Source organism: Coenobita brevimanus, chromosome 93 (assembly GCF_032717465.1).
Source record: "Coenobita brevimanus isolate Jiangsu-jjx chromosome 93, ASM3271746v2, whole genome shotgun sequence".
NCBI classification, from domain to species: domain Eukaryota; kingdom Metazoa; phylum Arthropoda; class Malacostraca; order Decapoda; family Coenobitidae; genus Coenobita; species Coenobita brevimanus.
The window spans coordinates 13,882,085-13,895,585 of NC_137046.1; the positions used below are offsets into that span (position 1 = coordinate 13,882,085).

At 43.0% G+C, this 13,501-nt stretch overlaps 1 protein-coding gene across 1 annotated transcript; it reads right to left on the reverse strand.

Annotated features, from left to right (window-relative positions):
• Positions 1-12,425: 12,425 nt before the first annotated feature.
• Positions 12,426-13,298, reverse strand: LOC145412366 (uncharacterized). The gene has a single exon (XM_080282254.1). It carries the CDS (start codon positions 13,296-13,298, stop codon positions 12,426-12,428), a length of 873 nt encoding a protein of 290 aa, XP_080138380.1.
• Between the last annotated feature and the right edge of the window lie 203 nt (positions 13,299-13,501).

Genomic DNA, 13,501 nt, shown 5'->3' on the forward strand with positions numbered 1-13,501 from the left:
TAACGTTCTCCCTACGTGTCAAGTGGGGTTGGTGGAGGATTAGTGCCCCTCCCTGTAAAACAATTAACTCTAAGCCCTTGGCCACCCCGTTTGGGATACATGGCGTTTGGCAATGAATGAATGAATGATATATATATGGAGCCTCTGTGGTACAGTGGTAGAGTGTGCGTTTCACACTCTGGTGAGCACGGGTTCACCTCCTGCCAGAGTTGTAGAAACTTTGGGAAGCGTTCACCAAGCTGATGACAGGGAGTGCTGGAGCTCCCGTTTCATCAGCCCTCAGGACTAGTTCCTGACCATCCCCCTTTGCTGAACTTTTTCAGTGTCTCAGTTACACAGAGAGTAGGCCAGCATGCTCTCCAGTACAAATTTCTCTATCTATCTTCACCAAACTACATGCACAGTACACACTACACTTCCTATTCAAAATTTACCAAAATGGCGTCAATTCACCTAGCCTCGGAGTCCCCAGGGGGGGGGACCATAAATGCCCCCGCCATCTGCCCCTCTCCCGGTGACGACTCGAGGTGCCTGGAACCACTGTCTGACTCTCTTCTTCTTCATTTCTGCAACATTCGCGGCCTTTCATCTAACTTTCGCTCTGTTGAGCACCACCTCTCCTCCTCTAAACCTCACCTTCTTTTTCTAACGGAGACTCAGCTGTCTGAGGCAACTGACAGCAAACCCTTTTCTGTATCCTCCTACTTTCTTTATACTCATTTCAAAGCCAAAGGTGGCTGTTGTGTATACATACGCAACGACTTATCTTGCTCTCGTGTTCCTGAACTTGATTCTTCTGAATTCTCCACTCTCTGGCTTCGGCTTTCCTGTCATTCTCTGACTAAATATATCTGTGCTGTTTACTTATCCCCTAATTCTACTGACTATCAAAAATTCTTCGACTATCTTACTTCTACGATGGAACACATTCTGTCCATTTCTCCTTTCTCTGAAATCTCCATTCTTGGAGATTTCAATGTTCACCACCACCTTTGGCTCTCCTCTCCTTTCACGGATCCACCTGGTGAACAAGCCTACATCTTTTCTATCCTTAATGACCTAGAGCAGCTTGTACAGCACCCTACCCGTATCCCTGACCGCCTTGGAGAGAGCTCCAACATACTTGACCTCTTCCTCACAACTAATCCTTCAGCTTACTCTGTTAATCTTTTCTCTCCGTTGGGCTCCTCCGATCACAACCTTATTACCTTAACCTGTCCTATCGCTCCAGTACGGCCTGCGGACCCTCCAGGGAAACGTCGTCTCTGGCATTTTGGAGCTGCGGACTGGGAGGCCCTCAGGCAGTACTTCTTTGATTTTCCCTGGAATGATTATTGCTTCCATGGCCGTGAGCCATCTGAGTGTGCCTTGCGCATTACGGAGGTTATTCTCTCGGGCATGGAAGCATACATTCCTTTCTCATATCCTTTGACTAACGCAGGAAAGCCTTGGTTTAATCACGCTTGTTCTAATGCTGTCCGCAACAAGGAGAAGGCCTACAAAAGGTACCGGAGCCAACCCACCCCTGAATCACATAATCTTTACGTTTCTGCCCGGAATCGTGCTAAGTCTGTTCTTCGCTCTACTAAAAATAATTTCATCCATACTAAATGCTCTCAACTCTCCAACTCGAATTCTTCCCGCTCCTTCTGGCACCTTGCCAAAAATCTTTCTAACAACTTTACCTCATCATCCTTCCCTCCTCTTTTCTACTCTGATGGTTCTGTAGCTATTTCTTCTACTGATAAAGCTGATCTCTTCGCACAGACTTTCTCCTCCAATTCCACCTTAGACGATTCCGGTGCTGTTCCTCCATCACTTCCCCCCTCTGACTTCCTCATGGCTGACATTAAAATGTCTTCAGTTGATGTATTTTCTGCCATTACTGGCCTCAGTACTAACAAGGCATATGGGCCTGATGGGGTCCCTCCTGTTGTTCTCAAAAACTGTGCTTCTGTGCTTACACCCTGCCTAGGCAAACTATTTCGCCTTTGTCTGTCAACTTGTACCTTTCCTTCTTGCTGGAAGTTTGCTCTCATTCAGCCAGTCCCAAAGAAGGGTGACCACTCCCAACCCTCCAACTATCGTCCAATTGCTTTAACGTCCTGTATTTCAAAAGTTTTCGAGTCAATTCTTAATAAAAAAATTTTAAGGCATCTTTCCTATCACAACCTTCTTTCCGATCGTCAGTATGGGTTCCGTCAGGGACGCCCCACTGGCGATCTTCTCACCTACCTTTCAGACTCCTGGTCATCCTCCTTTCGGGACTTTGGCGAAAGCTTTGCCATTGCACTTGACATCTCAAAGGCTTTCGATCGAGTCTGGCATAAATCTTTAATTTCCAAACTGCCCTCCTACGGTTTCTATCCTTCTATCTGTACCTTCATCGCTAGCTTCCTTTCTGGTCGTTCTATAGCTGCTGTCGTAGACGGCCATCGTTCTTCTCCTAGACCTATCAACAGTGGTGTTCCTCAGGGCTCTGTCGTATCACCAACTCTCTTCCTTTTATTCATCAATGATCTTCTAAGCTGTACATCTAACTCTATCCACTCATACGCTGATGACTCCACCCTTCACCTTTCCATTCGGTTCCCGCAACGCCCATCTCAACAGTTACTTCAAGAAACAAGGGATGAGGCTATGGCACACCTAATGTCTGACTTGGCTCATATCTCTGACTGGGGTAAAAATAATATGGTTGTCTTTAATGCTTCTAAGACTCAGTTCTTACACCTATCAACCCGACAAAATCTTCCACAGGTATACCCACTAATGTTTAATAATATTCAGATTAATCCTGCATCATCCTTGAACATGCTTGGGGTTTCATTTACTCGGGACTTATCTTGGAAAGATCATATTGCATCTCTTGTAAAATCTGCTTCCAAGAGATTGGGTGTGCTAAGCCGACTCCGCTCTTTCTTTACCCCTGCACAATTGTTGACTCTATACAGGGGTTTTATCCGCCCCTGTGTGGAGTACAACTCTCATGTGTGGGGAGGCTCCCCACATACAGCTCTTCTCAATAGGGTGGAGTCAAAGGCTTTTCGTCTCATTAACTCTCCTCCTCTTACTGACTCCCTTCAACCTCTGTCTCTTCGCCGCACTGTTGCATCTTTATCTCTTTTCTATCGCTACTTTAATGGTCACTGCTCCTCTGAACTGTCTGCTTGCATTCCTCCACCTCTACGACGGGCGCGTAGCACCCGTCTGGCAGCAAACTCTCATCCCTTTTCTGTCCAACTCTCTAATGCAAGAGTTAACCGTTACTCCCAGTCTTTCATTCATGCAACTGGTCAGCTCTGGAACTGTCTCCCTCTGTCTGTATTTCCTCCTGCCTATGATCTCCAGTCTTTCAAACGCAGTGTGTCCAGGCATCTCAAAATGATCGGATCTTGAATTTGGCTCTCTATTGTATTTTGTTTTTCTCTTGGAGGGAACTGTTACTGCGGGCTCATGGCCTTTGGTTCCTTCTTCCTCGCATAAAAAAAAAAAAAAAAAAAAAAAAAACTTGCTACTTTGGCAGACACAAGGGGTGCTGTGGTTGAACCAGTGTCGCATACTAGTATGCTTGCAGCCAATCGGCCTAAGGCGGGCCAATTACACTTGGTTCACACACTACACACACATTCGTAGCCACTACAAGACTACAGTTACACTTACAAGCACTTCTCACCCTACATACAGTCTCTCCCAGACAGCGTAAGCCACTTGGTAGAGATATATTGGCTGTATCGTCCCTGCTTCGGTAGGGATAGGCCGGTCCTGCAGTGGACCTCAACGGCTGATGATGATGATATATACCCATATATATATATATATATATATATGCTTGACGTTGTTGTTTCACGGGGAGGGGCACTAATCCCTCGCTAACCCACTTGTTGACACGTAGGGAAACGTGTGGGTTAGTTATATGGTTACCACCCAGCACTGTTAATGGTTTCCTGGCTTAGAGGAAGCCATTAGGCTTGTCACTTAATATAAAACCATCTGAAAAGGAAAAATAAAGAGTGACAGGAAACATGGGAGAAATTTGAAGAGAGGAGGGCAGATACAGAAAAAGAATGATAAAGGTGAAGGAAGAAGTAGGTAGCACTACATCAAGAGAGTGGGTGATGGTCGCCACCACCTGCCTGAAATATTTCCTCATTATCGTAAGTACCAATGCTTGTTCAAAAACTATACAGTACTTTATAATTACATACTTCATTTCCTAATAGCACATGCATGTTGATGACTATCTTTTCATCTACCAAATTTTTATTTAGAAAAAAAAAAAAATGATCTCCATTTCTTAAATTATATATCCTTAGCTAAAATTAACTATTCTTTTAAAATATACCGTACAGTGTACAAAACCAAAGGAGGTAATGGGTCTTGTCAAACACCTCCTTCAGCAAATATAGGTACATACATTCGTTGGTTAGTGTAGTAACAAAAATTGGAAAGGTATTCATATTTCCGTAATATAGGAGAGAGTAGTAGCAACAGAATACTGAAGAAATATAAGCAGAGTGACACTTGCCGTAGCCTGGGAGGACGTGTACACACCGCCTTTCTTTTCTAAACATACCTAAGTTGAATCAAGAAAATCTGTATCGTTCTCTTCAAACTACAAAAGAGGGAGAAAGGCGACCAGGCGACAGACAGAAGAAAAGCAGCTCACTCATCACAAAAATACAGAGATGTTTCGGATAGTGCAGCAATAATCATATGTTGGTAGGCTGATTAACATTATACACAGTAGTTCTGCTTCTTTATTGTCCTTTTTCTGGGGAGTTTCCTATCACGATCACCCCCATGGAAAGTATTCACGGTTCCCTTAACAAGGCCCCTCCAACCCCATACATTCGGAGTTAGGAAACGCCGCTGTAGATGTCAGATTCACTATTATTTTTTATTTAGGATCTTTACTTACCATTCAGTACAAGCCCCAACACGCCGGGGAACATTTTCCCTGAAGGCCAAGCAGGGAAGGGTGCATGAGAAAAAAAAAAAAAAAACATCGGTACCTTTAGGGCATAGAAGGTATTGAAGTAATTATCATTACAAGCACAATAATAAACAAAAACATACAATGACACATACATGGTACGGTAGAATGTTTGCTCTAGTTATTCCTTCCTCATATAGTAAACTTTCTTTTTAACTCCTAAAGTCCTAAACGGCCCTGTGTGGGTTTGCGTTACTTTGACACCCTGGCCTAAAAAGCCCGGTAGAGCAATTGCAATTAAAAACTGCATTCAAATTTTCCCACTCCTTACTTGATGCAACCTGCTCCAAGACCATCCCAGCTATGAGTTGAGAGTGAGGGAGGAGGCCTCCAGCCCACCGACAGAGTGAGGGGTGACCCTCCCCCTGCCCTGTCTCTCCCTCAGCCTACCCCCTCACTCGATGCCTTATGTGACGTATCCCACTCTTTCTACCCTTCCTACTGCCACTAATGCATAGAGGTGAGGTTTGGCTGTAGCAGTGACTCCTCTCCTGCCCCACTCCCCCTCCACTCCCCTGACTCCCCTGGCTTGGCTGCCGGGAAACGTATACCTCACCACTTCTCCTTCCTACTTCAATTTGCAGATAAGGGTGATATTTCCACGCTCTACACTCCCTTCCTCTGAAAATTCCCCACTCTCCGTCCACCTTCCTCCTTTCCTCCTGTGTTACGCGCCTACATCATCTCGTGACGCATCTGATGAAGAGTCATTTCCCAACTTTATTGCACTTTATAAACCTATAATAAGACTTTGCTTTTACTGAAGCAATACCTAATGTATGTATAGTAATATGTGTGCCCTGTATGTTATTAGCCCAATGTAATGTATATTATTGGAAATTTACCATACATTACCGTATTTTTTTGTGGGTTACATCTCTATGCCACTGCTTTTTACATCTTTAGTCATGGTAAGTGGAACATTTTTGCACATATATAGCCGTGTTATACCTTTATGTTACAGACATATGGTTATATTACAGTTTCCATAACAGCTGAGTCACCGTTATGAGACCACATCTTCGAGGTACCGCCTCTCGTCAGGCTGGAAAGAGTAACTATTATTTTCTTTGCCGCACTGCTGTGAGCTACATCTTCGGTGAAAAATAGGCCATAAATTCTGATATTTACAATACTTGCGGTTTTTGCAGTTGGGGGGGGGGGTTGAGCGAATTAAGACTTTAGGGGTTAATTGTACCGACCGCTTTCTGGTCCACACCACAGTTTGCCCCGTAGCCCACACCGAGTACCTGACGCCGCCGCTGTTGGTGTGTGTGTGTGTGTGTGTGTGTGTCCAGGTATCTCCCCCATTCACGCTGACTCGTCCGCACCAGGGTTACAAACATATTACCTACAGATTAGTACCAACATGTCTGCAACACTGTATCATTATCAACTTAATAGGTTGTTGCCTACTATACTGTATTTTGTGTTGCCGACGTGTTTTGTCGCCAGTGTGGACGCAGTTAGGGTGAGTGTCCACTTGTTGCGTATCCGCATACTGTATCATCGTTGCGTAATGCCCAGTGATAGGATACGGTGCAGCAGTGTCCTAAATCGGGTATTCACTCCCCCGTATCATTATTACATATCCGTATCATATTCCATATCCGTATCAATAGAGGACACGGGATTACGATCAAACCTCACAGTATTTCTCTGATTGCAGCAATGAGTTCATCTCTGCGGTCAGCAGCTGCCTCGTACATTTTTATTCATTATATAGTCAGTAAAAGATAAAGTCACCACGTTCGTAGGGTTCAAAACTGTCTACAAGTAGGAGGGTGTACAGTGGATCACGTTTGTTGGCTGACATACGTTTCCAGCATGTGCGTGGATTGTACAATAACAATGAACACAAAAGAAAGATAACGAATAAAATCACATTCTTACGCTCCATCCCCTTCCCCCCCAGAAATTGAAAGTTCATAGGATGTTTGACAAACGTTTGTCAAAAGCTTGCAAGCCTGAACCCACAAGCCTAGAATGTGCTTTATACACTCCTATAACTAGCCATATTCTGTAAACAATTTCGGGCATGCAGAAGCTTTCGGCTAGCTCGTGACAAACCGGATTCACGTGCTTTCTACAAACTTAGCAGAAGCTTTAGTATGCTGGTATATTGACCCTAATAGGCTTGATATAAGCTTGCAATAAGCTTTCTTTTGCCATTCAGTGCCAATACTTATTGCCTCCTGGATAATTCGCTGACTCAGTGCAATTACGAAAGGAGTGAGAAAATGTTGTACATGTATATAATGACCAATTAAACATTGGAAGCTAGTAATAGGTCATGTACTGTAAGGGTGCGGCCACACTTGCAAGAAACATGTGATCGATGAGATGAAACGAAGCAGCGGGTTTGAGTTGCTGTAGTATTCGAGTCTGAACGTTGGATGGACCCCTGAGCCTCGTTTCCTCATAGCGATCACATGTTCAGTGGCAATTGTGGCCACACCCTTACAGTACATGACCTATTACTAGCCTGCAATGTTTAATTGGCCATTATATACTTGTGCTACATTTTTTCACTCCTCTCAAATTATAAAAGAGAGAGCGATGGAGGAGAAGAGGAAGAAGTGGCTAAAGTGGCTACAAGATAGGGCTTCAGTTGAAATAAGAACTGAGTATATCGAGACCAAGAAGCACATAAAGAGACTAGTGGAGGGGAAAAAGGAGGAGGTAAATGATAATCTGGGAAGAAAAATGAATGCAAACTACTCTGAAAATAGGAAGTTATTCTGGAAAGAGGTGCAGAAATGTAGAAGTGAAAGCGGAAAGAAATGTGATGGTGTGAAGGATGCAGGTGGTAGGTTATTAACCCATGGAGATGAATTAAGGACCAGGTGTAAAGAATATTTTGAAAGCCTCATGAATGGGAATAGAGAGAGAGCAGAGGGGCTGTAAACATGATTGGTTTTGGGGGTGTGCAGAGAAGGAATGCAGTGCCAGGAGACGTGACACTCGCAAAGGTGAAGAGTACTGCGAAACGGCTGAAAATTGGGAAAGCAGCTGGTGTTGATGAGGTGTATGCAGAGATGCTTAAGTGTAGTGGAGAGAGTGGAATGAGTTGCTTGTTGGAGATATGAAAGAAGGCATGGATGAGTGACACTGTGCCTGCAGAGTGGAAAAAAGCTGTGATTGTACCCCTATACAAAAATAAAGGCGAGCGAAATGAGTGCAAGAATTGTGGCATAAGTTTATTGATTGTGGTAGGGAAGGTATATGGAAGAATTATTATAGAGAAAGTAAGAGAGATATTAGAAGTCCTAGTAAGTGATGAACAGGGTGGCTTTAGGAATGGCATATGGATGTGTAGATAAAGTATTTGCAATGAGACAGATAGCAGAAAAGGCTTGTGAGAAGGACCATAAGGTGTTTATGGCATTCATGGATCTGGAAAAGGCATGCGACAAAGTAGACAGAGAGGGATTGTGGAAAGTTTTGCGAGTGTATGGTGTTGATGGTAAGCTGCTAGGTGCTGTGAAGAGTTTTTATGATGGTAGCAAAGCTTGTGTATGGGTTAATGGGCATCTAAGTGAATGGTTCACGATTGGTGTGGGCGTGCGACAAGGTTGTGTGATGCCCCTATGGTTGTTCAATATACATATGGATGGGGTGATGAGAGAAGTAAAAACACGAGTAATGGAGAGGGATGGCGTTGGAAATGAATGGTGATAGATGGAATATCTCAAAATTGTTGTATGCTGATGATGCAGTACTGCTGGCAAGTACCGGACAAGAACTTGGTAGGCTAGTGCAGAGTTTTGCTGATGTCTGTGAGTATCGTGCCTTGAGAGTAAGTGTAGAGAAGAGTAAAGTGATGGTTATTGAGAGAGAAGGTGACTCCCAGTGTAATGTCACAGTGAATGGAGAGAGACTGGAAATGGGTGAGGGAGTTCAAATACTTGGGTACAGTGATGGAAAAGAGAGGAAAATATGCAAAAGAAGTTGAAAGTAGAGTGACACAAGGAAGAAAAGTAGCTGGTGCAATGAAGGCCTTGACAAGAAACAGAGGCTTGAGTGTTGCAGCAGCACGAGGCTTACATGAGGGAGTGTTAGTGCCAACTTTAACATATGGATGTGAGACTTTGGTGTGGCATGAAAATGAAAAGTCAAGAGTAAGAGCAGTAGAGATGGGACTGCTGAGGAATGTATGTGGAGTACAGAGGGTGGATGGGATACGAAATAATGTGATTCGTGAAAGGTGTGGAGTGAGGAAGTCGGTGGACATCAGAATTGAAGAGTGTCCTGAGATGGTACGGTTATGTGGAAAGAATGGATAACAATAGAGTGGTGAGAAAGGTATACCTGAGAGAATTTGAAGGAGGGAGGAGGCGAGGTAGGCCAAGGAGAAGGTGGAGAGATATGGTGGATGAGTGTGTGTGGGAGAGAGGTTTGGAAGTCGGTGAGGCTAGGGACTGACAAGAGATCGAGTTGCCTGGATGAATGTTGTGAGGAGAAGTGCATGATCAGGGATTTTGGCATCCTTTGTGAGCATGGCAGCATCCGGATTGACTCACTCGGATACGTTTGTGTGAAGCTGCAGAATGTGGTGAATGTTTTTGGTGTATCCGGTAGAGCCCGGATTCCGGGGGCTTGAATGATGAGTGAATGGAAGTGTGGCCTATTTGGATTGGGCATATTTGGGCTGTCTGGACATTGCTACTCCTCACCCTGCCGTTGGGTGGGAAAGGAGGTCCGGATGATGATGATGATGATGATGATAAACGTATGAAAATATACGTTACATAATATATTCTCTAAGTACTGTATAATGCCAGAAAACATACTTATGTCACAAAAATTATCAAATATTTGAGTGCTAAAATAAACACATATACTGTATATAAATGACAGCATGAAGGGTATTATGAAGCAGCTGAAGTAGTGTATGTTAAGTAAACAGTGAAAGAGATAATGCACAGTTTAATAGTGATATACAGTAGGTGTAGCCTTTAGGACATAAACAAAGAATGCACTTAGATAGGGTGTGAAAAAATTTTTCTTGAGTGATATCGAGGGTAATGTCAGTAGAGGTAGACCTCATGTGGTATGTAAGAGAGTAGCGCAGTTTACTGTACTGGGGAGAGGGAAGGAAGAGGAGTGTTTGAGGAAGTGAGGATAAAGTAGCTTGGAACCAATTCTCTCGTGGCCATCCCATCTTCGGTTTCCCCTCAGAGAATGAGGCGTTGGAAATAATGATGAGGAAGTGACAGAAACATAAAAAATATGTAGACAGTACATACCAACCCATTTCTCTCTTTGTCCTTAATCATAAAAATAAAATCCGATAGATATCTTAATTCTTAAGTACATGAGATTACTAATTTATTGAGTGTCTCTAATAACATAGTGTACTGAGCGCCACTGCAAGCTAAACCGAGTTAAGTATACCACTATGTAGCCCAAACTCTCTTTGATCTGGAAAACAACCACGAGGTACAGAAAGCAACTGGCACTAGGGTCCAAATTCCCCTTCTGTAATATGGTCTCACTGGCCGCTTCACCTCAGTGGGTTGACAAGCCTTCATGCTGGTCACATAAAGTACCAAGTGCCTCCTAGCAACGTGATATCTGGTGTTACCAGATACTAGCATTTCTTTATGCTAACAGTCATGCATTTTTTTAATAGCATTATTAATTATTGTACCATTATTCTAACGTAATGGAATATTTCAGCATAAAATTGCATGATTTTAAGGGTAAGTTAGCCTTAATGTACAGAAAATGGGAAAAGCAGAAGCTCAGCAAGACATTGGCAATTGTGATCTGGGAATCTGTCACCACGTGACGCAGTTTTTTTGTTTACCAGCCAGTCAAGAACACTGCCTGGATTAACTGGCCATTTTCAGAAATGTTTTTAGTGTTTTTTCTCACTGTCTCGAGAACATGAGTGAATCTAGCAGTGAGCAAAAAGCTGCTGGTCCTTCTCATAACAGAAAAAGAGCGAGGAGGTCAGAGATGTGGGCACAAAACATTAGTAAGAAGCTCATGAACACTGGGCAGGCCTACGTGAGCAGGACAATAACAGATGTTCAGAAGGAGTTTGTTCGTGGACACATTAGGTCATTACCGATTGTGTCCATTCATTATTCACGTGCCAAGCCACCACATAGGTGTTACCTTCCATCTAACCGTAGTATAGAACGGTTGTATAAATTGTACCTGCTGTAGATTGAAAAGGAACACCCAGCCGAATCTAGCAACAGGGTGAAGGCAAGCTGTTACCATAAAGTGTTCACGGAAGAATTCAACATTTCTTTCAAGCCTCCTCTGACTGACACATGGAGTATGTGCGATCAGTTTAAAGCATCAATAAAGGGAAGACAGGAAGCAGAGAATGATGATCTGAAGAAGGAACTGGAGGAGAAACTACAGCAACACATCGCAAGAGCTGCAGAGGGACAGCAGGCAATGAAGGATTATAGAAAGAACAGTGATGACAATGTACGTGCCATTTGCATCGATTTACAGCAGACATTGCCTGTCCCAAGACTATCAACGAATGTGGCTTACTATAAACGCAACATGTGGGCGTTCAACTTGTGTATTTACAACCTGAAAACAAAAAAGTCAAAGTTTTTTGTGTGGGACGAGGTGACGGGTGGCAGGGGTTCTGTGGAAATTGCATCTTGCATAGTTAAGTGGCTTGACAGTGAGTATGATGAATCTAATGACTTTGGACATCTCGTCGTGTTTAGTGACAATTGCGGGGAACAGAATAAAAACATTAATATTGTGTTAAACTATCTGAAGGGGCAACACAGTGCTCGGCTGCAGGGCATTGAACACATTTTCTTATTGCCAGGCCATAGCTATATGGCCTGCGACCGGGCATTTGGCCACATCGAGAAGGCGATTCGAGTGCATGGGAATGTGCAGGATGTTGATGGTTACTGTGAAATTATTCGAGGTGCAGTGTATGATCATTATGAGGTAGTCAAAATGAAAAGGGAGGAATTTCTTAATTTTCATGAGCTGAAAAAGTATTTGGTGCAGCGTAAGCCTCGTGACTAGGGTTGTAAAATTCCCGGGAATTTTGAACTCGGAAACTTTCCAGGGGAATTTTGGGAATTTATTGGAAATGTTGGGAATATTCGGGAATTTTCGGGAACTTTCAGAAGGTTTTGAACGCCTTAAAAATTATAAAAGAAAAGAGGTGGCCCCTTATTCCTGAGGAGAATTAAAAGTCATGTGTAAAGAAAAATGTTTATTTCAATCCAAATATAACTTCCTAAGCTTTAGATAACCTTATCTCAAAATGTGTGGCGTTATTCAGTATGTAAGCTGAAAACCTTGTTTGTAAACTAAAATTTTACTCAAAACTGGTAAGCAGAATAAGAAAGCAAAACTTATCATTGATTATCACTGGCTATGCCATGCAAGTTAGAACAATAGAGCAGATTGTCTAAATTTTTCACTACATTTATTTCTCATTTTGTTGTTCGGTAACTTCGGTTTCCTTTGAATCAGATGACAATGAATCTTCCATCACTTCACTGTCTGAATCCATTTCACTGGTGCAGATGGTTAAATTTTTCCCGTCCATGTCATCTTCAAACAGTTTGAGATTAGCACGAATGGCCACCAACTTTTCCACTCGATCTTTGGTAAGTCTGTTTCGCAGTTTGGTGTGTGTATTTCCATACATAGACCAGTTTCTCTCTGACGAAGCGGATGTCGGCGGTATCTGTGAGAGAATACTTGCTATTGATGATACTAGTTCCGAGCTGCAGAGCCCTTTCCACCAAGTTGCTTTTGAAACATGCACAGCTGACTTCCAGACACCATCTGATTTCCAAATACCATCTTTGGCACGAAATTTTGCCAGGCTTCCCATCACTTCACCAACATCAAGATTCATATGAATGGCCATAGATGATATGATAGAATATGCACTGCCACCTTGTTCTTCATCAATGTCTTGCCCTTGGCGCACAGGATCAAGGATGTTTGCTGCTGCATGTATTGGCTTTATGCAAAACTGCATTCGGTTCTCAATATATGTTGTCACAGATGCCTCTTCTGATTGGAGTAAAGGTGATGAAGGAAGAGCTGCAGTTATTTTCTGCTTCAATCCAGCAAAGAGACGTGGTACATCTGGGAGCACTGCATCATCTTTTTCTATTTCCTGGATAGCAGAGGCAATAGGTTCTAGAATGGCCAGTGAGCTACTTACACGCACCCAGAAAACTTCGTTGTCTAAAATCAACTTGCGGATGTCCTTATCTACACTGAGACTTTCCATGATGACCAACTCCTGCAAGCCCTCTTTCCCTTCAATTAGATTGTTCAACATCAGGACTATGTCTCCCCACCTTGTTTTACTTGGAAGTTTAAGAGATGAGTTTTTGCCTTTGAGTTTTTGCTTAGAGGAAAAAGTTGAAGACTGTATCTAACTGATATATATATATCCCTAAATTGCTTTACTTATTAATACACAGAAAATTTTGTGAAAAATGTGAATATTCCTGAAAATTCCCAAAATTCCCTGGCCCTGAA